The sequence below is a fragment of the Opisthorchis viverrini genome (genome assembly GCF_000715545.1).
Source record: "Opisthorchis viverrini unplaced genomic scaffold opera_v5_226, whole genome shotgun sequence".
Lineage (NCBI taxonomy): Eukaryota > Metazoa > Platyhelminthes > Trematoda > Opisthorchiida > Opisthorchiidae > Opisthorchis > Opisthorchis viverrini.
The window spans coordinates 378,033-403,972 of NW_008751881.1; the positions used below are offsets into that span (position 1 = coordinate 378,033).

At 45.6% G+C, this 25,940-nt stretch overlaps 1 protein-coding gene across 1 annotated transcript in view; it reads right to left on the reverse strand.

Moving 5' to 3' along the window:
* Positions 1-25,940, reverse strand: part of T265_14606 (hypothetical protein) — a gene marked incomplete at both ends in the record, with an annotated part of 95,689 nt that overhangs the window by 7,252 nt on the left and 62,497 nt on the right. Inside the window, 7 exons of the mRNA XM_009174390.1 lie at positions 664-746; positions 1,090-3,011; positions 3,361-3,904; positions 5,141-5,353; positions 11,013-11,531; positions 12,351-12,560; positions 21,963-22,009. Coding sequence (XP_009172654.1) covers positions 664-746; positions 1,090-3,011; positions 3,361-3,904; positions 5,141-5,353; positions 11,013-11,531; positions 12,351-12,560; positions 21,963-22,009 — 3,538 coding nt within the window. The remainder of the gene's footprint in view (positions 1-663; positions 747-1,089; positions 3,012-3,360; positions 3,905-5,140; positions 5,354-11,012; positions 11,532-12,350; positions 12,561-21,962; positions 22,010-25,940) is intronic.

Below are 25,940 nucleotides of genomic sequence, written 5' to 3' on the forward strand. Positions count from 1 at the left end.
GGTCGGATTTGTTGACCAGAAGAGTAAGACAGACCCTGCTGAATTGAAGCTTGTGGAGAGGCTGTGGCCATGCCCTGCAATCCAGAAGACGTCAAATGGCTGAATCCACTGGTGTCAACAATAGGTGCATTTATGACAGTTGCAGGACTCGAAGTGAGGGGTGCCAGTCGTGTAGGAAGGGGTGCAGTCGGTGTCACTTGAGAGGGGACAAGATTTGTCGTTTCGGTGGGCACAATCCGCTCCGTGGGTCCCACATTAGGGGCTAATAAACGGCCTAAAATAGTCGGCAAAGTGGAACTAGTAATAGAGCTGGTGGCGCTAAATCCAGAAGCAGGTACCGGAGGACTAACGGTACTCATCCGTTGGAGTGTTGCTTGGCCAGAAAAGCAGGGTCGGGCACCTAAGCCGGTCACCGGATTTCTCAATGAAGCTGCCACAGGAGCTGCAGATTGACCGACAGGAACTGAGTGCATCAGGTTCGGGTTCCTTAGAAGCTGGACCAGAACACTGGACAGCTAAAAACAAAAAGTAATGAATTGCAGTACTACTCGGAAGGTCGATTCAAACGATGCATGTTGTGTTAATTAGTCGATTCCAGCTGGACTGGAAATGGGAATAAAATCCGAAGGCAAGTTCTGGAAGCGAAGTGAACAATAAACGTACTTTGGAACTATGCAAAGCACATTTTGGCATTTACAGTGGACTCTGCTCACAGAAGACTCCGTCGCCGTTGAATCCTGATTGGCCTAAGATTTGAGTTAAAACAGCAAATTCGAGTATATCACATAGAATCTTTGTCAAAAATAAAGTAAAGTTTCACAGAAATTTGTGAAAATTTACAGAACGTTGCTCACTCCAAACAGAGAGGATCATGGGCAACCGACAATACTGTTCATCCGTGAAGGTTTTACTCTTCGAGTAAAAACGAGTGAATATCCTGTTCATTCCCTGGAATACTACGCACATGCCGCAACCACTTGTTTCCAGGTTATTTGAACTGTTCACATAAAAACGAACGGGAATAAAGAAATACCATCTTGTGTAAATACGTTGGAACATACAGTATAAATGAAAACAGATAAAACATACTTGTTCGGGAGAACCCGTAACGTTGAGCGCTGAAAGCAGCTGGAGAGCCTGCTGAAGACCTGCTGCCGTAATTTCTGTAGAGGAGGACGCAGGTTGTTGAGAATGAAGTGTGTGAGACACAACAGTAGCACTAGTCAGTCCCGAAGGGGGCGGAGCTGTGGCAGAGACGCGTTCATGTGTTGTCCACCTTGGCTGTGACGTTACCGATGATTGTTGTGACATTAGATTGGCTTGTGTAAAGGGTTGCGTCAGGTAAGACGCAGCTACAGCCCCATCTTTGGACAGTCCAGCAATTTGGGTGCCGAAAATGGCTCCCGCAGGAACATCCTGAACTGTGCCTGGTATAGAAGAAACCCGTCCACTACTCAGCTGGGAAGACTGAATACCAGCTTGCTCTAGATATGGCGGCTTACTTGTCGACACAGTCTGCGAAAGTTGATGATGCTGTGGGATAGGGATAATGCGTTGTTGACGACCAAGAGATAACTGCTGAAGCTGTGAGAACTGAGGAGTGGAGGCAAAGGATTTACCCAAGTTTGCGTGAGGTGTCACATGAACTGAGCCCGTGGCGGACGACCGGCGACTAGTTGTGGAAGGGATATGCTGACCCTCAATACCTGCCACAGGATTAACCCCAGAATATGTTTCTGTGGTGGGAGAGGTGGTGGCTGATCGTTGGTGTTGCTGAGAGCTGTTTCGAAGAGCTAACAGTAAATTCAACACATCATCCAGCGTAAAGGTGTCCGCATTCACGTTAGGCAGCAACTCACGGGGTTGAACAGCCGCGGTGCTAGCATGGCCTAGCTGTGTGATGTCAGAAGTGTCAGCAGTGGGCGAATATTGAGGGCTTGAGCGCTGGGGAAGCTCGCTAGAAAGCGATGGAATAATTGAAGAAGCTTGATTCAAACAATGCACTGTACCGTTGGGAGTAAGAACCACAGCTGAATTGACGGGTGTTTGGTAGATACGGGGAACTGAAACCGTACGTCCATCACCATGAGTACCCTCAAGTACTATGAAAGCAGACTCTCCAGATGTTTTGAAAGTCGTTAAACTGAAGGGTGTTGCCTGGTCGTCCGAGGTGGGAACACCAAGAAATACATGGTTCTGAGGGATTTCTAAAAGACGCAGGACAGTCTGCTGCGCCGCCTCCTCAGATGCTGTGACTCTACTTGGAAACAGAAGATAAGACCTCAAAGGAGCACTACAAAGACGGTGAATGATTTCGCGCATGACTGCTTCCAGGGATGCAGGTATAGTGCATGTCAAAGTCACAAACGAATCTTGTTCCGGAGTTTCTGTAACTGCAGGTCCGGTGTTCGCGGTAGTGGTGGTTACCTGAGACTGCCCGAGAGCCGAAACACGATTCAGGTGAGAAAGCAGGAATGCATTGGCGTCGAAGGGTAACTCTCGACGAACATGTTCAACAGGATCAGCGGTAACTACATCAGCCAGTACTTCAGTGGGTGGTACATATGCTGATGATGGAGAGGACACCATAGGGATCAGTGGAGTCACTTCTTCTAGGCTTGTCTGTGTGCCACTAGCTGAAGACGACAGCTGAGCGATATGTTTAGCCGCCAGGGAAAGTAGCTCCGACAAATAGCTAGCACCGAAAGGAAGAATAGGCTGTCGTGAAGCAACACCCTCTGATGGGTCTAACGATGCAGAGGCTGTACCCGGAAAAGACGCGCCATGTTTAGCAGCAGAAGGAACTGATGCAGGACCAGTACTGCCACAAGAAGAGGCAGAGAAATATGAAGTTGCTGCACTCCCAAGAGGCAATGTTGATGGAATGCTAGAATCAAAATTAGGCGCCAAGATCTGACGACTGGCAAACTGTTGTAGCTGCTGTGGGATTGATATCTCGGCAGGGGATAAAGGTCTGGAAATTTCTCCAAGCTCATCATCATCGTCACGTCCTACAATGCACGAGAAAAGTACATAACTGTTAGAAGGGTTCCTTTTCGATCAAACAAGACTCAGTCTTAAAAATATAACGGCTCTCATACTACACAGTGATCGGAGTAGTTGCTCAAAGGGAATTCAACCCATGCATTTACGTACAAGCCGCCGGCTGTCACCGGTTGAGGTTGCCCAGCAACGTAGTGTTAAGCGGAAAGAGGTAAAACATCACAGGGCAACACAAGACATATGGATGAATGGAAACGACACAGAGCGGTGAGTTAAGTATTTTTGTTTTTGTATCACGAGGCAAACGGTCTACGATTAAAGGTAATGTATAGTGTACGTTCACCATAAAAACCCTACCTGTTTCGGATGAAGCCAAGCCAGCGAGGAAGTTGGTCGACAAAAAAGGATGTGACCGTGCGTATGATGTACTGTCCAGAGGATTCTGAACAAGTAATCCATTAAAGTGACTGGTATTTTCTATGGGTGGGACTTCTTCCAAGTTGGCCATTGCAGCAGAAGTGTCATACACCAGCGACGCACCAGGAATTGGTGGATTGGGACTTGACGCGACTATGGCGGTGGCTTGGGGAACAGTACCCAGCTGCTGCGAAGCCACACTACGTGAGGTCAAGCTGGGTATACTCAGAGACGTTTGAGAAGACTTGGCGGTCACCGGAAGACCCGCAGCCACATGGGAAGACGCTATGGACGACGGTTCAGACAACGGAACAGGAGGGAAGCTCGGGTTTGTAGAAGAATGTGAACGAGGATAGAAGACGTAATCTTGATTGAGTTTGACCGAACTGACGTCCGCACGCAATGATTCTAACATCTGGACGACAGCTTCCTTGGCAGCTCTTTCCACCTCTTCGTTAGTCGCTGTGTAACCAGAGCCTTTGAACTACAATGAAGCAGACGTTACATATGTTCAACAGAACCGATGAATATAGTGAACTGTGGAGTTACATGGCACGAAATGCTGAAGACTGAGTCAACATACCGAAGCAGAATAGTGGGTTACAGTTTGTGAAGAGGCAATGTGCAAAATCTTAATCACGTAGTAGTTGATTACTTCGCTGTTAACTGAACAGAAGTCAACTAACAACATGAGTAAAAAACACAGGTGGAGAACCATGTAAAAAAAAACAGAATTTAGGGAAATAGCGTGAGCCGTCCTTGCTAAGTTCCCGCTTTGATTATGCATGGAACATCTGAACTAGGCTAGAACTGTGCCATAGAACTGTGACGATAATGGATTATGAACGTAGTCAGCTGGAAAACTCGCAAAACAGCATGCGATTCATGCTAACTGGCGAAAAGTGACGAGTAAAACGGAGTGATGACCATATAAGAGCGCCGAAAAGTATAGAATGGGATTATAGTAAAGATAGGACCGGATTGTGAAAAGCGGATGGCGGTAATAGGATCCGCAATGCGACCAGTTAGCGCAACAGCTTCAAGCTGTTGGTCTACACAATTGGCGAATTCGGATGATGTATGAGCCTTTGCCAAATCAGCTGTTGACTATTCACACAATCCGAACAAAGGTGAAGGATGGAAGGCCCCATGTGGCTGAGTTTTTCAGTATCTAACCACACCCCTACTATGAACATCCGGTTAAATTTCGAACACATGGTTTAGCGAGCATTGGGAGCTTTGCGAAGAAGGATGAATACGGGACAGAACAATGTGACTACTCACCAGCAGTTGGATTACTGGGATTGTATCGCTGTAAATAATTTTCAACAATATTCAACACAAACTGGAAGTCATACATCATCTGCTGACTGTCCATCAAGAACAATGGGAGTAAAAGTCGCTTTCAGCTTTGTTCGATGACCGATTATAGAGGAAAAAACAGAGTAGTAAAAAGGCGACAATCAAATTCCAATATCCACCGCATAACTCTCCAGCAATGCACACAAAGGTCCCGTACAATGGCAGTGGGATCCAAACATCACGCATTCCGGAGGTAGCTTTAGTCGGAGAATTGAGCGGAAAAACACAGTAGGAACCCGGTTAATTCTTGGTGCATCTAACCAGGGTTCAAATTCCAGTTATATAAATTTATGCGCGTATGGAAGACCGGAAAAAAGAGAAATATACTTTGGAAAAGCCCGACAAGAAAAACACTAACCAGCTTGATGTCATCCGGTGTATCGGAAAGGTTGCAGCGAAAGCTGAACTTCCACACTTCACTGTTCGGATTACTCAAGTCCGGCATCTCCAAGTAAAACGTGGGACGAAATGAACCTGGTTCACTGCCCTCCGAATCCTTTTCTATTTTAGTCATGCGCAGGATGAAGCGCGGTTTGGGCTTGGATTTCTTGCGTAACTTTCGGTCGCTTTGCTGGTGATGAAGAACGAACAGGCGAGTAATCCGTCAATATACGATAAGAAGATTCGCATAAAAGCGGAATTAATGGCAACTCCAATTTTTACCCAACACGTGCTAGTAGGGCTGCTAGGTAAGTAAACCAGTCCGATTTAGGACTGGAGGGATACACTGACGTGTCACTTTCTTCATAAAAGACCTTCTTGCTGAGTAGTATTTTCTCCGTCAAGTTGAAAAAACACGTCGTTCTCATTTTCCTCAATTCGTCGAGCTTGCCTGAAGTCCGATTTATGGTCGATTTCAGGAAAATATCAACCCTGCAGAGTTGGCACACCGCAAAACCCTGAACAACACCCTTGGGCCGGCTGATTTTACATGGAAGTAGTGCTACAGTTAGAGGGTAGTGGTAGACCCACTAGTTCAAAGTCTTCTACAAACCATGTGCCGAGAAACAGTATTGTCAGGTGTTAAAAGGCGATATAGGAATAGAAAACAATGCAATGATACTGACAGGTTGCGCGATGTAGTGTCAGAAGGAAGACAGTGAGCTTTGGGTAGTACAGAGGCCAAAACAGTTATGCTTTCAGGACAGCAACTATGGTGGAGACAGTAACTGAACTATATCGACAGGTCAGACTGACAAATTAGTCATTCGTCCAAGGGTGCGCATCCGGTGAGTGGACTAAATTGTTAAATTGCGCGTGGACGATTCCCCATTACAATCGCATACCGGTGCTTTACAACAGAGTTGCTGACGACGATTGACCAGTTTTGTAGCGCAGGGAAACCTACAAATGCGTACATCGCATCTAATCCCAAAGTCCCTTGCAAGGGGATCAAGATGGATTCTTCCGAAAACCACTTGTAGTAGCTCGTCACTACGGATTCGATATCAACATCAAGGTTGGGAAGTAATCCGGAGGACCCAAAAACTGAGACTCCCCGATTAGCGCGCATGAGTGGCTCAATCTGAGGTGGTTGTGAGGCTTTGCCGTATATCCGTTGCATACAGTGGAACTCAAACTTCGATGCAAGCAGAGTCTTGGAATTAGCGGAATCAGAAAATGATCTACACAGTTGTTTATACATCCAAAGGGCCGAAAATTTGGAAAATCTGGAACCAAGAAATATGTCCGAGAATTCCCCGAAATAATACGCCTTGCACCATAGCCGTAGATGATGACACAGGTAGTTGACAAGATAGCCGCCACGGTTTTCTGTGTTTGGAGCTAATGACCCGATATTCGTCGGGAGAACACTGATAGTGTGAGGTCATCTGCTAGTGCGCAGGTGACTACAGACACTGTATTACTTCAGCCATGTTGAAAGATACTCATCTGTCACTGCCAGACAGATGCCGTCTTTCAGTCAACGTTCCTGTAATTGGTCCTTCTCCGGTGATAAGCAACAGAGTCTTTTTAAAGGGGCACAATTTATTTTCCAACGCTAAGGCCTCTAGATTACCGGCCTTTGACTGACTGCCTCCTGTGGATTATATAGTGGTCCCAGGAGAGGAGTAAAACCAAACTATCGCGGTATTGAGAGCCAATCACTACGACAAACGCAGTAGCTAAGGGTTGTGAGACAAACTGGAAAGGCTTTATGTAGTCGAATGCCAGTGTTGAGCTCCGCATTAGTAACAAACGACTGGGAGCTGAGCGAAACCACGCAAACGAAGATGGCAGCTTAAAAAAGCAGACTGGAAAATTCGTCACATTTATCACAACTAGTGACACGATTCGCTGCCGGACTGCAATTAGACGCCATTTACGGTGCTGACCAGAACAAACAAACAGTTAATGACAGTCAATCGATCCAACACCACCACCAGCACATGCAATCAAAAATCGAATAGAAACAACGAAACGGTTTGACTGCACCAAATCACACTGGGGGATAGAATGGAACATGCATAAGTATTAACGAAAAGGCTGAAACGCTTGAAAAAGTGCACGCAGAATATGCAAAATGGTTTTGAGTGGTGTAAGGAGGGTTCCCGGGCACTTCGCGTAATAGGACATGTCGTAGATAGTCGGTTTGTTTCAACGCATTGCGACACGCTTGCCAATTTGAGCGAAAAAAGACGATCGAACAACATACCGATATTGCAAATGGCAGGCTTGGGTTGATACTGCTTTCCGGGAACTGAGCGAACCATGGCAATACGGAACATGAAGGGTGCAAAGTCAGTTTCAATACGTTGACCGTCCCAGATAGGGGGTAAGCTAATACTACAGGTATGAGCGGAGCTTGTGAAAAACAAGTTTAAGGATAGTTATCGGTAGGACGAGGACGGTTTTTGAAGAGCTACAATTTGCTTTCTCACCATCTAAGCTGAACAAGCATGATCTAGAGCAGTTTTATCAGGACACATGCAGAACATAACGGTGTGTAATGTGTTCTGCATACGGAACCCTAGATGACAGCTATTTGGCTTCCGTTTGTTCGTTCAAATCGCCAGTTTGTACATTGCTGTTTCGCACTTTTTCCTTCATATACTCGAGAATAAACGTATTGTAGTGGGAATGCGTTCGAAGATCGCTGGCAGTTTAAACCCAATCCCCTGTTTACAAGGCAACAGGCGACTCGATACCGCGAAAGTCAAATGCCTCAAAAGGTCATTACTGAAGGAATTGTTCATAGAAGCGGATGTGAAGTATGACTTTGTTTGGTAACCATTATATAGGAAAAATCAGGACAAAATCTTTTGTGTTACTCAGCGGCTTCATGATCTTGCGCTTAGTGGGCACAGTTGGAGGACTTGTTCATATCAAGCGAAGTAGAATCCGATTTGGCCATCTGCGTGTGGACCAACACTGTTGGTCACCACACTCTCATCTCTTATTCCAAGGGCCACTAGATAAATCGATTAGAATTAGCACAGAGATTTCCTCTTAAAAAAGAAACTCCATAGAGAAGTTTGCTCTTCAATTTTGTTAATATTATCCTCAATTATAGGAAGGGATCGAACAAAGTATAGATAGAGCACATCACGGTGCCAAAGTTCCACAAAGTGATTATCGGTAAGGTCGGTTCGAAAACATCGTAAAATCATAGTATTCAACGGAGAGGACAGATGTAGAAAAATGAGGAAACTTCATACCAGATAAAGCCGACAGAAAAAAGGTGGACAACGAATAGTTGTCGAAAAAATCATCCTCAGACTCATGCACTTGCAGAATAAATGAAGTAAAAAAGATGAGAACAATGGTCGGGACGTTTATTGAATTGACTTGGTTGTCTTCTTCGGGTGGCCAATCAGCAGCATGTAGGTCTCACTGACATCCCGTGCGAACCGCTGCCGTTCTGACCAGCAACCACATTCTTCCGATTTACTAGGACGGACTGGAAAAGTTTAAGTGACTGCAAATTTTATCACCACCACCTACGGAATCGTTCCGAGTGTCTGGTGGTAGCAACACAATCAATGCGAAAATATTACATGGCGGCAGAAATTCATGTCTAAACCACGCAGTTTATCGCAATCAGCTCCATCGGCCTGTCGATGTCTTGAGAATACAGCCTCATTGACTACCCCAAAGTACTCATCTTGTTTTACTCGATCCGAACCAGTTGAAGCGTTGTGGAGCAGATTTAACAACGTGACATGATGCAAAAAATAGGTAAGTCAAGTTACCCTCGTCTGGATCATCCCGGGTGAGTCCAAAAGACAGTGAATGTTTGTGGTTAGATATTTTGGCAGACAGTGCACGGAACCTAATACAATAGCCTGCTTGGTGTTCAGTTTAACTGTTATGAACAGTTCTAGTTAGAATATGTCACTCTGTCTATCGACCTTTCTCATGAGCGATCTCATGTACTGTTATACTCAGTGGCACAATGACCCTTCTGGATCGAGTGTGCAAAAGAACTAACTCGCGCAAGCGAATTGCTGGAGCGTTGGATGCTGGCAAGGCACGGTCTGAGTTGCATCGATTAGACACTTAACCAACACATGTCTTCTTTTTCCGCCATCCAACCGGCCCAAAGAAGTGGAGTGCACCCACTCTCTCGTGGTTCGTGTTTAGAGGTTGACCAATTAGTTCAGTATCACATGAATCCGGGGATACCATTACTCACCTTCCTTCCAATAGACGCATGACGTGACCACGAACTTGGCGGGATAGCCACGTGGAGCCGGAACTCGTGGCTCAGACTATAGCTTGTTTGATGAGCATACGGGGCGAGATGGCTCAAGTGGTTGGAGCGCGAATTTACTAACCGGAGGGTCCGTGGTTTGAACCCGACTTCGGTCTCTCGACTTCCCCTGTCTAGGTTTGGGTAACCTGGCAGTACCCCAGCCCTTGTGCTTCCTTCAGGTGGCGTGGCAGCTAGGGACCGGAAGGGTGTTGCAGCTGAACGATTTTTTTGATGAGCACATCTTCTTGGTAATTCAAACCGAGTAATAAGTAAACTAAGTCTTCGTTGTAAAAGAACAGTGTCAAAGAAGTCCGTCAGCTTACGTTAAGGGTGACCATCAGTTTGATGAGCTAGAGGCAAGCAAAGCTACAACAAACAGTCCTTGTACATGATAGCCAAGCACCAAAAGAATGCCACAGCCGATCTTTTATCACTTTACTGGCCACCGTGAGTTCTTTTGTCTAGATTCTGTGAAGCTGCAGCGGGCATCGATCAGTTAGCCAAGATAGGGATAGTAAGCAGTAGCATTGCTTACGGTATCTATTGGTGTGCATCAGAATGAAGTCCAGTAACCTTTGTTTGAGCGATAACACGTCTAAGCTGTAGCAAGAGTACGAAAAAGATGAAGGAGTGTAGAAGTCCATGTCAATAGAAGAATGTCTGTTAAGTTATGAACGATGTCAAAATCATCAACACCCATGGGGATAGTTTCATAAAAATGAGGGGGACGCTGCTAATTAGGAGTAGGAATGGATAGGATCAAATCGAACTATAACATTACAAAGAGAATCAACGGCATGCAATATGCTCGAATATTTGAACTAAATTCATCTGGACATCACCAGTCTCATCGGTTTTGTTTTATCCATTGATGACAGAACGCCTTGCAGAACAATTACAACGCTCGGTAGACGGATAAGCAACCGGTAACCAAGGCCGGTTAGATAAGGTAACGTAGTGCGCCATCTTTGTGACACTCACTAACCTGGCATAATGGGAATTTCTTTGTTCTAACTAGAATCTTGCAAAAGCTCACCGAAACTCGAAAATGTGTCTATGGACTTGGTAAGCGGAGAAATTAGGATAAAAATACGAGTACCGACATTGCATACATCTGGCGTTCATTTGCAGACTGCAGTGATGCAATCACAAGATCATTTCTGAATCGAGCAAGCTTTACCCGTAAAGGTGAGTTGGTAGGCTGTCACGAACATTTGCTCCGAGATAACAGAAAAAGGTACAAAATGACAAAACAAAGTGCATACAGGCCACGCTATAACTGAGGAAGCAACAGCACAAATCAGTGCAACTGTGGGGAATACCAGACAGAACGCATTGGTACGCAAATTGTAAACCACGGAGAAGAATAACCTCACGACCGGGAACGGAAGTGAGGTAATTTCATTGCTCATTAAAAATGCGTCGTTGCAATCAAGTAATTAGGCCGGATGTTGATCAAGCTTTACTGCCCATTAAAGGAAGTGGCTTATCAACTTCTTGAAGGCATACGATAACCTACTGCAGAGTTACTCACATCGGGAACCGACGGCTTCCGACTAGGTTTCGGAAAGAGGTTGGTTAATAGGGGAGACAGAATAGAAGTCATGGAATTTAGGGCGACTTGAGGAATGGAATCACGACGGTGACCCATACTCATTGACGGATCGAGGGATGAATGACGCCTCATCGATGCCTTAAGTCTGACAAGCGGACTCATAGGGCTGTGTAATTTATGCGTAGTCGTGCGACATATACATGGGTCTTGAGCTGGAACCGTTCCGTTTCGCGGACCAGCAGAAGAACCAACAGCTTGTTGTGTAGCAGCTGTATCGCACTGACGTCTGAATTTGTTCATTGCTCGGCGTTTCGACGCCAAAACCAAGCAACCATCACTCCCGTACCACGCTGTCTCATTAACGGGGAGCTGTGACAGGCGGCCAGACTTAGCGCACGGGTACGAGTGGTGGTCAACTGATAGATATGATGACTGTCGGACGGGATGTTGTAGCTTAGTCCCTGTTTCGAAAACGGATGTATTCTGAAGAGAAGGCTGCTGAAGTGGAAAGAATCACGTGCACACGATCGAATAAAAGCGAAGCAATAAAGCGCCACGAAACATGAGTAGCATATCGAAAGTTACATGAATGAGACAGGGAACAGAAAAAGAAGCAATAAGGAAATTAACGACTTGAACAAGGAAAAGCATAGTTAAAAACGTTCGATGTGGTAATTAAAACGAGCTGCGGAGTTTATACCAGTGATTCTGAATCGCCCCAACAACTAGACCGCTTCAAAAACGAACTCGATTTATTAGCTACCATTAAGTAGACACATGGGTGAAATGTATTGCGTACAAAATTTCGAACACTGTTCATGCAATTGATGGGTAGCCGAAAGTGACGTTCGGGATTGTGGTACTGCTACGCGCTTCACTGGTTTTCTAAGCAAGATGGACGGTGGTAAATAAATATATGACGGGCACCGGTGTCACTTCTCTCACACGCCCTTAAAGTACAGGTTTGGTACAACGAGTCGATGCCTATAAGCCAATGGAGACAATCAAACCGGGTGCGGCTAACACAACCCAATTTAGCTCTAAGTACATGACTGTAAGCGTGTATCGATGAAACGCCGGAATTAACCGGTGGCGCGCGTACAGACGTCTATGAAGAAAATAGTACACTAACAAAATAAGCAAAAATGAACACCTTCCTCCCACCGGAAGCTAAACACCGTATGTACCCTGTGGGCTGGCTGATAATCTACAAGCGGTTTTGGGAAAAACAGCAACAAACGCTGGTCAGCTGACAAAAAATCATAGCCTTTCCAGAGTTGCAAATACAATCAAACATCACAAGGCTAGGCAATCTACCTTGGTGGACGCAGCAGAACCCAACTGAGCAAGCTGTTGTTGTTGCCCAGCTTGTTGATTGATAAGAGTCTGCAACAAAGCTTGTTGTTGAGTTGGCTGTAATCCAAATGCAGATGTCGGGGTTCCAGCTGTGCCAGTGGCCACACCGAGCAAAGCTTCTGTCAGCTGATTCAGCAAAACGGAAGGTTGACCTGCATCGTGCCGAACAGACTGCATGAAAGAGGGAAACTTTTTTTAAAAAAAAATCACGCGGACGGGTGAAAATAAACTTGCAACTGTTAAACTTGGATTGATTGGTATTTGATTAGTGTCCGCATCAGTCACACATTGTCCAAACGGATGTCAACAGAAAACGTATGCGGAAAAAAACGCAAGGGGCCACATGGTAAAAATACTGCTTTCATGCTTGCGCTTTATGCTCAAGCTGGCACCTGAAATAAAACAATTAGGTCTAGTAAATTGTCTACTTAATGTTCGCAGTTCTTCGCATTCGGTGCGAGAAGTCAAGACTTCAAGTCGAAAGGAAAACGTAAACCGTGGAGGATGGACCAGGAAAAAAAGAATCTAGGTCGCATTTAATTACAACTTTTAACACGGTTGTCCTCCACTCGAGAGATCAGTGCCCTTTCGACTAATTCCCTACAGATTTCCCCGAACAGAAGGTTTTTGGTCGCCCTCTTCAAGCGGTCACAACTGATACATCAAAAAATGATACTGGGAATAAAGTACTGCAAAGATAGCTCCTAAAGTAAGTACGCCATTAGCAGTAACGAAAGAAACCCGGGTGAAAAAGGTCTCTTCCCATCGGACACATTCCCTAAGAAATGATAATAAACGGAGATGGAGAAGGCGTCCAGTTGAATTGATATATGGATGACCAAAACTACTGCGTTAGATCACCTTTCATCTGTTTCAGTAATTTCAAAAGCAGCAAGAAGAGACCGCTTTCAATGGTAAGTAGAAGTGGACTGAGCGTGTATGCAAGAATAGTAGTACTATAGAAAATTAACAATGATTGCCGCGTTGGACAAGCGAAGCATTGGTATGCTACACTAAGATGAGGTCATGCGGACGAATCAGGGCACTGCGTACGTCTTACACGCATCAACTTGATTGACAGAGGGCACATAGGTGTGCGCATGTGCAAGGATAAACAACAACAAATCGGCGGCCTGGATAAATCGATTCAAGCAGAATCCGAAACGGAACCACACTGCACTGAAGAGCAGTAAGGTGCGGTCATATGTGTCTCTCGAGCTTCTGAATATTTGTACGGCTTTTGAGTAAAAGGCACACAAAAACTGCGAGTTCTTGTAGCAGGTGTCAGTCTAGAAAGAGTGCCAATACCAGTACGAACGAAGACGGAGGATAGACCAGTCATATCGTTGCTGAAAACTCTTCGTCAGCCCGTGACCTGTTTCGCCCTTCTTGAAGTTCATCAGGAAGTTTCCGTAAGCCTCATGTTATAGTTGACCACCGGCCCAATTTGAAAATGAATTTTCGTCGGATTTGGTGCAAACTGGTTTCCAACAGAACACAAGGCTGGAGGAAACTCGAACACTGTACCCTATTGATGAGCCTCAAAAGTGATGAAAAACGTTGTGGGCTGTCAAAGATTTTTTGGAAACCACGTGGATAGTGTGTACCGCCGAGAAAATATACTGCATCATCATGATCACCATCATTATTATTATTAGCTATAAGAACCGCGTACTTGTCGTACAGTGGTTGTAGCTGTCACACTTTCGTTCACCGATGATTTGGGGAGGTGGGGTAGATGGCTGCGCATTGGAGGCCAGAGGTCATAAATTGGTGCGTAAATGCAGGACTGTCAAGTGGGGGGGGAAGGAAGCTACGCATTGAAGGCAATAGCTTGGATGCATGAGCGCCAATGACGGCGCGACTGGGCAATGTCTCCAACCACTGATGTGTTCCGTCCCGACGTCCTCATCCAGGAAGATTGCAATGATTAGTGCAGCTGAGTTTGCTGGTGATAGCTTTTATACTTGGCTGGCAGGTCATTGTTTAACCTCCTCTGGCTCGTTTCCATTTTTCAAGTAGTCGTGCGAAAAGAACTTTTCGAGGAAATCGGTCGACTGGCATACGCAGCACGTGGCCAAGTCACAGAAACCAACGCAGTGTAATCAGTTCACCTACTTAGAGTGATTTATTTCTCCCCAATACCATTGGACGTACTTCAGCATTGCTGATCTGGTGTTCCAACCAGACTTGGGCAATGCCCCGAAGACATCGATGGTCGAACACTGAAAGTCTTTTCATGTCCTCAGAGCGCAGCGGCCAGGTTTCTGACCCGCATAGTAATATAGAGCACACCGCAGAAGTGTAAACTCGACCCCTGGCGGTCAGGTTGTCACGTCTACGCCACAGGTGACGCAGGTTCACAAGTATGCTGCGATATCTCAGTTGAAACAGGAGGCTACCTCTGTGCTATACTTTCATCTAAAGGATGTCATAAACAAGATGCAGCTGAAATTCAGTTGAGCCACCCATTAACATAGCAAACAGTGGTATCTCGCCAGAAGATAGAGGACATTATGCACGAAACGATGGGTAATTGACATCAACAGGATGTTAACTGGATATCATCCACAAGTGCCGGAATGTGCACGAAGTAGTGTTCTTCACGGGCAGTCAGGGGCCATTAAAGAGGAGTTCGCCCTCAGGCGTACGCTTTTAGCGAACAGCACTGTAGTCAAGGTGCGAACACAACTAATTTATCTGCTTGCCACCAAACGGGGGACCGAACTCAGTCTCCGATCACCCAAACGTCAAATAGAAATTTTAAAAAACCTCGTATCACGAAATAGTTTTACAGACAAGTTGAATCTTGAGCCAACAAGAAACGTGGCAGAGCACGTTTAAAAAGCAGAGGTCCATTCGATATCCCAGGCCCCAGTTAGGAGCTATTCCTCGCAAGCGATTTCAATTTTTCCGCACATAGATCAAGTTTTTGTGCATTCTATTTGAGAAAGTTAAATAATTGTTCAGCGGCTTCGTATTCTTTTGCAGAGCACCACACTATTATTTCTGTTCACAACAACAGTGCTGAATTGGCAAAATACCCTTACGATAGATAGGCAAACAGAACAATATACTGACAGCAATCGTTCACCTATCAGGCAGATGCCTAAAAAACGAGGATACATCTTTTTGAACAGAACACTGCTGAAAACTATTCGTTGCTAGTCAGTAAATGTGACGTTCATGAAGACTGCTCAGCTTGACAGTGACAGGAAGAACACTGGAGAACCATCACTTCAAACACCATAGCATGTTCAAGCACTAAGCGTGTGCATCGATCACGAGTCACTGACGTCATGAATTGTCGAGTGTGTGTAATCATGATGACAGAAGAAAATTCTTAATTGGGCAGTGTAGTGCACGACAAATCGTGGATAAGACCCCACATTCAGTGTGAAAATTTGGTAGGCGGATTCGAGTAGGGATGGTGATTAGTAGGTCACATTGATTCATCCATGCGCAGCCTTTTTCTTGCTGAAGCCCTTTCTTGCGGTTGGTAAGCAAACTACGCTCTCCAACGCCTCCAGGTAGCTTGTCGCTCAGTTAGTGCGTAACCCAGTTAATTCGCCACTTGATAAAATCATTCATGGTGTTAGGTTCTGATTCTCACGATGGCATACCGCTTGGGAATAGCTATCTCAAGTAATCTCAAATAATCTTCTCATGTTGAGTTCACCTTTACCGAGGTTGAAAGATCGGTATTTTGTTTTCATTTCAATTCAATTTACCAGCTATAAACCGTGTGCCATAGGCACATTCGATCCAGCTGCTACAGGTTCGATCACCGGAAAACAGAAAAGTGAAACACACAACCAAGCCTTGAAGGCGAAGTCATGATCAGTTTGTTCGGAAATTGGGTAGCTACGCACTGAAGGTGATGGCTTTGATGCACGAGCGCCACTGACTGCGCGATTGGGCCATTTCCGTCAATGTCATTAACTACTGGTGATATGAGTCTCGGGGTCCCCATCCAGGGAAGCGGCAGTTACCTATCCGACTAGGTTTACTGGTTAGTGTTTTAGTACTTCGTTGCCAGGTCATACACTGTCCATCTCTCGGTGGACAGGGCTGGAGAAATGAGCTCTGTGAAGCAGACGGTCTTCTGGCATGCGGAGTACGCGTCCCAGCCAGCGCAACCTATTAAGCGTGAGTAAATCATCTATCGCGGGAGAGTTCTTTCTTCCTATTACCATCTGGCGAACCTCAGCATTACCAATCCGGTGCTCCCACCAGACCTAATCAATGCTACCGAGACACCGATGACCAAACGCTGACATCTTCCTCAGCGCGTAGGGGCCAGGTCTCGGATCTATAAAGCAGTATGGATCGCACTGCCACAGCGTAAACTCTTCCCTTAACAGGTAAGCGCACGTCACGTAGGCGCAATAAGTGTCGGAGGGTGGCAAAAGCTGCCCTGGTTTTTCCGATTCGATAAATAATCTCATCTCCAGCCGGTACACCAGAACTTATACAGCTGCCCGGGTAAACAAATTTATCGACCACGTCGATTATTTCGTCTGCAAGCATGAGGTATGGGTTTGATCCCACACAGTCTTGTAGCAGCACTTTAAACTTTACAGGAGTGAAGCACATGCCAAACAGTGCGTCAGAGTCATTTAGGCCATTTAAAATCGTTTGCATTCGGGAAGGATCTGAACCAAAAGGAGCAATATTGTCTGCATACTAAATGTCTGTGAAGGGACGTCCTGGGAGCATTTCGGCTCCCGAGGTTTCGGAGGCAGGCAGAGAAATTTCAAGCAGCATATCAATAACAAAGTTGAAGAGGAAAGGGGAAAGACGACCACCTTGTCTTACACCAATGGACGTGGTGAACTCAGGCGAAAGCTTCCCATATAGTCGCACGCGCCCACAAGAGTTCGCATGGAGTGCCCTCATAAAGAAGAGAAACTCGGAAGGGACACTTTGGTTGACAGACACTGTCAAAGTTGCTGACGAATGACAGAATCAAAAGCAGCTTTCAAATCCAGAAAAGCTACCAAAAAGGGACGTCTGAAGGAGTGGCACTGTTCAAGAATTTGTCCAAAGGTAAAGATATGGTCGATGCATCCTCGACCAGGGCGAAACCCAACCTGATTCTCACGAATCTGTCTTTCCCGATAATCCATCAACCTGCCCAAAATAATGCACCTTAGATGCGACGGAAGCCAGGCTAATAACACGACGATTTGCACATGACGTTCTTGCCCCCTTTTTGAAAACTGGAATGACGGTCGAGGAGCTCCAGTAAGCTGGTATTCTGTTGTTGTTCCACATCTTCTGCAGTATGGTTGCCAGACTGTTCACCAGGACCTCCCCACCTTCTTTGAAGAGCGTGGGGTGTAGAGAATCCGGGCCAGGTGCCTTGTCGCGCTTCAGGATTGAAATCTCACGCTGGAGTTCGGTTGCAGATGGTGGGTTGGTGCCACTGTTTCATTCGGGCCCGCTTGGTTCTTCCAGTGGTTATGTTGAAGGAGATCAGGTGAACTGTACCCGGGAGTGCTCAGCCCACCGCTCAAGACGGCGATTGATGGAGTGAATTGCTGTCCGTCTTTTTCGCATGTTGTATCACTGACATCTGCCTTCTTTTGACCCGTTGATCGGACCACAGGGCAAGGCTGTTGCCTGCAGCGAAAGCTCTCTCCGTCTCCTGGGCCTTCGAAATTCACCAGTGTTTTCTGTCATTATTCAAACTTCTGATTATTCTGTTTTTGAGGGATCTGCGTGCACCATCATAGTCACTAGTTGCTGGTATGGCCTTCCTGGCAGCAATAAAACCCGCTGATCTCGAAGATGTCCAGTGTTCATTGAGTGGAGTCAGCTGGGTTGGACAAACAGTTCTGAAAGCTGACATCATTGCTTCTTTAACCCGTCTCCATTCATCCTCCAAGCGATCTTCGTGGCCCACATGACTGCGTTTCCCATAGCTTTATAGCCAGATCAGCTCGGTATTCTTCAGCTATTGAAACGTGTTGAAGTTGAAGAACGGAGCTGCTCTCTTTCGGCACGCATAGTGCTGGCGGAAAGCGAAGTGCTGACCGGGTCCGCACGATGGCGTGATCGGAGTCCAGTTGCGTACCCCAGAAGGAACGACAATCCTTAACTGAGGCTCTCCATCGGTAACTGATAGCCAAATGGTCCAAGTGAGTCCACGACTGTCTTGTGGTAGGTGGCCTCCAAATGACTCGGTGTGCGCGCTTGTGTTGGAAGTACGTACTGGTCAGGTACAGGCGACGCTCTGCACACAGCTGAAGAAGCCACTCTCCATTATCCATACGCCAAGCATCGACTCTAAATCGACCGCCAAACCGTACTTCTTCAGGAGTTAGTCGTCCAACTTGGGTATTTATATCACCCGTTAGGATTACCGTATCCGTCCTTCTTGCCGACCGAAGCAGTCGTGACAGATCTTGATTAACCTCGTTCTTCTCAGTCACATGACTGCTACCTGTTGGGGGGTATGATGATGCGGCAAACAAATAACGTTAACCACATCGACTTGCGTTAATCTACATTGAGACAGACAGCACAAAGGCGACTGTTTGCTGGGATCCAGTCCAGCAAGGCGCTTTCGGCCTTGGGGTTGAGTGAAGCTCCCACACCGTAGATACCATGAGCCGTTGCGTAAGGATCACCGGATGCCCGAAGAATGAAATATGGAACATTTGGGCTTGTTCTAAGCGGCTTGAGGAGCACGATCGAAATGAGGTCCTATATGCGTGTTTCGGAGAAGCAACATAAATCGACGGAGAAGGAAAGTAAGGTTTCAGAAAGGGATGCCTTTTGTCCAATTTGAAAAGAGTACGGACATAGAAGGCTGCATCGTGGATCAGATCTTTTGAGATTAGTAGGTGAGTATTTTGGTTTATTTTTCCGGGCGATAGTTGAGATAGGTGTGCGATCGGAGTGTGCAGTTTTTGAGGCCGACCTTTTCTAACCCGTCCTTCCTCGCGGGAAGGCAGCATCACCGTTTCCATAAATATGGATATGTTGGTCGCCTGGGGGAAACGCCTTACTGCATTCACACTTCTATCGCAGAGGACAGTACGATCTTACCTCCAGACTGCCTCGTAATACGATTACTCTCAATACGAGGAGATACTCTCGATACTCTCACTGTTCTTTGTCGGGCTACTCCATGTTGGTCTTCCTGGCATGGTTGAACATTTAGGAACTGAGTTCCAACCAGTATAGGCCGCAGGATCATTGCAGCACAGAAGCCCCACCGCTACGACAAGGTGACAGGGATTGCTGAGGCAACCCTTCATCGCCTACTTAACCCAATGTCTGGTTTATAGTAGCTCTCTAACAGACGGTCAAAAACCCATATAATTTCATACACTGAAAATTCACCTCGTGATAGTGCACTTGACCTGTTGACTTCTCATTCCGCCAATCTTTAATGCGTGGTGCCGGTAATATAACTCATTTAAACTTGCAATTCACGCATTTGTGTTCTAATGAGCACTGTCTCACCGGGTACTGCCATGCAGGATGGAAGCATGGGATACCACTGCTCACTGTGGGTAACACATGGATATTCAGTGAGTTTCACCACTGTTTACGCGGTAGATGGTAAAACATCCTTTTATAACTATTCTAGACTGTTTAGTCTGAAAAAAGAAGGCCAAAGTGGCTTTTCACTTTCACGATGTCTAGACTCTGTGTTTTGAGCGGCTCATAGCTTAATTACTCACCACGCCAACAGAAGACAATGGCAATTACGACAGACAGATAGGCAAGGAGGAAGTGTTTCCGCCCGGACAATGCTGAACTCAGCAGATATTTCTTAAACGGTGAATTGGTAAAGTTCTACTCTACAGAAATCACCATGCACGTCAGAACTCGACCCGAAGCACGGCGTATCTTTGCTGGGAATCCTGAAGGGAATATGAACGGGCAACTTCGGCAAGATGTGCGTTACAACGTTTATGTCAAATTACGCAGATGATTGACATAATCCTCGGAAAAGCATGTGCCGCCAGGAGCGGCCGGAACTATGAGCTTCTCAGAAACATATCCGTGTGGATCATACAAGCTTTCAACTCTATACGTACAAAATTTCCTCTCACACTATGAGCTTCTCAGAAACATATCCGTGTGGATCATACAAGCTTTCAACCTTATACGTACAAAATTTCCTCTCACAGTTTCAAGTAAGACGGATAAAAAAAAACATAAATTTAGCTTTATTGACTTGCTTTAAACAAAAGGCGAAAATATTAACTTCAGTTCAATGAACAAATAAAACATTTTGCACCAGTGGCTTGGACGTCGGCAATATTGCAGAAGTGATATCCAGTGAATAAACCAGCTAAGTTTCGCCGACATGGGTCGTCGCTTCACCTGCAACTACTTCTGCTGTCAATTCATTTGGACTTTGTGAAGTCAGTTGTTAGTGCCCTGTTTGTATGATCACTGCAAGCAATTCCTTTCCAGGACTGCTTTTGGTTACTGTGGCCCAAATAGACGTATATTCGGTTGACGCTCCGCGAGGATGTTAGTAAATGACCTGGACATACGCTGATGCAGCCAGAGACGGTGTTGTCGTCGATAACGTGAAGTTCAAGGACGTCAAATGGGTGTAGGCAAGGAAGAGTGGCGCCGACAAGCGGCTACCACTGCAAACCGCGGAACCCAGAGTGTCGGTATCGAACGGTGCTCAACCACACACCCAATATAAGGCTCGCGAGCTACAAAACCTCAAACATCTTCATGAGTTGACCTATCAGTACCAGAGACTTCCCCAAAAGGACTATCGGACCACGCTCTACGTGGAAGGACCGATCCATTGAAGTAATTTGGAACCGAACAATTTCAATCCCGCAGCCGGACTGGCCGCGTTCCGCTCAGCTGCAGCTGAGCAAATCATGGCCCAAACAGTGACTGCTCGGTGGTTATAACAGACTCATCTCACTTAATACGGATAATAGTATTAGTTCAGGAGAACGCGTACACTAAGTGCTCCTATCGATGTACGAGAAGTCCACCTGCGACACTCATCCTCAGTACCTGAAAAATCAGGTAAACAACTGCAATATTCCCTGGCCTTAGTTTTTCCGAAAACTCATAATGAACTTTATTAATAAAGTGAGATTATTTCATAGTAATTACAGCCAGAATTATCACTATTATTGTTGACAAACTTGGCAAAATGTGCAGAATAAATTGGCGCATTGGTGTTATAGAAAACTGTCCGTCATTGGAAAGGTACGTAAGCAGACGGCTGACAGCAAGAGAAATGGCCAAAATAAAAGTAACCAAATTGGCGTACCCCAAAGTCGTCCCAGCCATGGATGCATCTGTGCGGTGTCTGGAATTCAGACAACAAGCCCGATTGTAAGGCTAGACACTGCAACACTGTTCACAAAGCACTTTCACGTACAAGCCTGAAACCCGATTGACAGTAACAGAGTGCTTACAGCTTGCTACAGCATTCGAGATTTGCGAAGCGAAGCAAAATGGTCGACCTTGGCAATACTAACATATAAACTTCAAAAGTAATACGTGACCAAGGATCGTGTGCAACAGGCAAGAATTCAGCATCTGAATATTGAAACATACATCACTTACCTCGACCTTTACGGCGGCGTCCAGATCAGGCTGGGATGCAACATCCGCTGTGAGTGAAAGAAAACGAGAATAGATGGACAAAAGTAATGAACCTCATCACTGTTGATCATCATCACATGTTCCGATTCGGAAACGTAAAGTTACAGAAGCCTGCAGTTATTATTGAGACTGATAAAGATATAGACGAAGAGAGTGTGTGACGGTCTGTCGTCTTTTTTAATTTTAGACCAATGATTTTGTACTTGCTGGAGCCTCCGTACCAAATGGAATAGTTAGACAAAACAACGCGACTACTCACGAATCTCCCATATTGTCAGAACCAAATGAAATCTTGGCCCAAGAACTGCATTATGCCACGTGAGTTTCTAATAAGGCAAGCGAGAAACCGCGTTGTAATTAAGCCACAGCCAGTAAGTGAAATTTCCAACTTCCATCAAGAAAGTCAAGGGTATGATAAGAACAGATATCAGCGAAACACACTCATTTGCCCACCACTTTGGGTTTGACGGGAGACACACGATACCCAGCTGAATCCCTCGTTTATGGTGTTCTTAAGCATTGTCTGAGAATAGATCTCATTTAAGAACTGAAAGCCCATCTCTCAATTAACATTCGTTATTCACTTTTACGGCAATCTGGTATGTTATGAAACCGAAATGAGGCTGTCCGATGTGAGCATGCTGGTCTACAAATTGTTGCTCTCTATCTCTCACTTTTGTTTTACCTAGAACGCACATTCATCCAAACCGCACTATTGATACTGAATTCAGAGAAGCCTGTATTAACTAACCACAGGCGGCGGCCTGGCTCCTGGCTCAAACCTACGATATTCGACTTATATTTGACACAGTTCCTAACTCTGCTCAGGAAACAGATTCGCAAATCAACGACAACTGCAACATGCGTTCTAAGTTCAATTGCGATTTTCACCTGAGTTGAGAACACAACAGTCGTGAACGGTATTTTCAACAAGATTTCATCGGACAAGTAGATGTGCAGATGAAATTCACCAGTAAATGTTGATTGAGAAGGCAGATTCCATTGGCATGAGTGGAAAATATGGACAACAAACTGAGACTCTCTGAGAAAGGGATGTTGGGATAAGTTTTGGCCCTGACAACCAATGACTTGCGTGGAAACATGATTGAATTTGTCGATCATCGGTGTTAGGAAGACTCACGCTGATCTCGAATAGGGTGAAACAAGCTGGTGCGGCAAATTCTCATGGGCTGGAGGTGAATTCCTCAAATTTTAGAAATCGGTCCCTCATCTTAACATAGGCTATCGGTTCAAGAGTTTAGCTCATAGAACTCATCAATCGGCAGCGGCTGGTGTGGCGACACGCACAACAGCCAATTCGGGATGTCTGTGATTAGATTCTTTCACGAAAATTATCGGAAAGGCATGACGATAAACAAAGTAAGGCCACATATATGACCAGGGTTCAGATATGTCGATCATTGAACAGGTGATCTAAACCGTCCGCTTCTAGAGAAACGTGGTTACGAACTTACTGACTCGTTGACAACGACCATTCGAAACTTTAAAGTTCCCGAAAACTCATCGGTTAGATCACTGATAACACTGTTTATCGGTATCTTTATCTCCGTATTTGTATATATTTTCGTTTATGGCCTGAAAGTACAGGCACGGTCGTACAACCAAAGTTGGCGACAACGTGAACAGGAATATCTCATTATGGTCCAGTTTATCCGTCTGCTTTTATGAAGTTGCTAGCTGAACGAAACCGTGATAAGTGAAAAAATTGAGCCGCTGTTTACAACTGCACTCCAATAATCACATACACCAGTTCGCCGCACGACAACAATTCATCATCACGTGATGACCTGAACAAAGGCGATGTCTACCAAAAGTCCGGTGAGAAGATAACGCATCAGGGAAGAACCAGCAACAAAACTATGTGATCGGTCGTCGCATGTGGTGGATATAAACATTCTACAGACATAGTGAATAGCATAACCAGTTAGGCCACCTTTTGATTTTCAAACAAGATAGCGAACACCAGACAAAGCAAACAGCCATTCCTTACAAAGCCGAACGGAACACTCGAGCCAACTGAAGAAAAAAGATCAACTATTAGGAAAAAAGATGGAATGCAAGACTGACGATATCGATCAGACGCACAAGCCATATAACCGGCAATTCTCCACACAAAAGTAGCGGTCAGAATCTACGACTAGATAGATACATGGGGTTAGTGTGCCATGTTCATAGGTATCAGAACAAATTCTCCAGATGCCGGGAGAGTGAGATTACGAGACGAGAAACTACATCGCAGCCAGTCGTAAAACTGGTTGTGACTAGATGCACAAACGGCGCATCAATTCGGGCAACAAAATGATGTTCATGTAAGAATTGCGTGTATTTCAGGGACGCATCAAAAGCGAATCATTGTCATCTATCCTTTCTGACCATTTCTGAGGACAGACAACACTGGGTAACAAGCGCTGAAATATGAAGAGTGCAGACGACCTTCAAGTGTCATGCAGACAGAGTTCGTAATACGATAACAGATACAATGTAGAGAGGAGTGAAGGGGTTGAACAGGGACAAGGAAAATTGGCCCAAGATGAGCTTTATCCAGTGCCCATTCAACGCACGACGGTAGAATATCATAGAAAATGATCGTTCAGCTGTATCACACTTTCAATGAACAGCTGCCACATCACCTGATGAAAGCACGAGGGATGAGAAATTGTTAGATTACCGGGGTTGGGCTCGAACCACAGAACGTCTAATCAGCGAATTGGCACCCTATCTACTGACTTTTGAGCCCAGCCTCTCCTGCCTCGGTTTATTGGCCAGTGTTCGGATGAGCCCTGTCCCCGAACTCTGGGCTTCACGCAGTAATCTTCTCTGGTGTGAGATCAGAGGGGTTTCTGTGCTTTGGAGTCTGCGCAGTCATAACAGCAAAGACCACAAAGTGGAACCAAGATGGGTGAAGGATCGAGCATCCATTAGTGGACTAAAGTAGCAGAATTCAAAGTCAGTGGACATTGTGGACATCGACTCATGAGAGCGCAGACTGACGGATCGACCGACAAAATCCCTCAATCAGATACCCGATCGTAATCGAAGTTCAACCAGGCTTAACAACACATGAGCTGGTATTCGCTTCGTGAATTGGTCTGTCACATCACTGTGGTTAAGCAGCTAGGCTGAGACTTTGCAGTCGTAACAACTATCAAGAATTTATGTTGGGTAATACTACTTATGTGACTATTGTTTCGTATGAAGCTATGATGAAGTGGTATTGGTCTTTGAGAGTCTAGCAGTCATCAGAGAGATAAAGGAATGAGTTCGCAGTTTCCTAATACACAGGGCAAATGTAAATTGGATCAACGCTTCGTCTGCAATGAAGGGAAAAAGCTTGGAACTTAAAACGGCCACCAGTAATCACCCTACTCAGCAGCAGATCCGGAATGCGCGTTAGTACTCATGTAAACGCGCGATTCAGTTGATATGACCTACATTCTGTGAAACGTTGGTCACCTGATCACGGGTGACACTGAGTTGTGTGCTGGAAGAAAACATTGTGAAACACTCAGACATGCGGCCTTGTTGGAGGGCTTTATCTGCACGACCTCATGAGGACAGTGATTTCCGAATCGCCATCCGCAAGACTGCTAAAAAAAAGCGTAGACTGGTTCGATAGAAGATCGCCGAGGCACTTGAGCTACACCTACACAAGCATGTGAAACGCGAACATTTGGTCGTACAGATTGAGAATAGTCAGCTACGCGGACCAGAAAGTACACATTGCGGTCACACATCAATGCCGAATAAGAACTAGTAATCGTTTAGTTGTATCACCCTATCGGTGCATAGCTGCCATGCCACCCGAAGAAAACACGAGAGCCGAAATATTGCCAGTTTGCCCAAGCCTAGACGGGAGCAGTCAAGATGTAGAGATCGGTTCGAACCACGGACCTTCTGATCAATAGGTTCGTGTCTTAA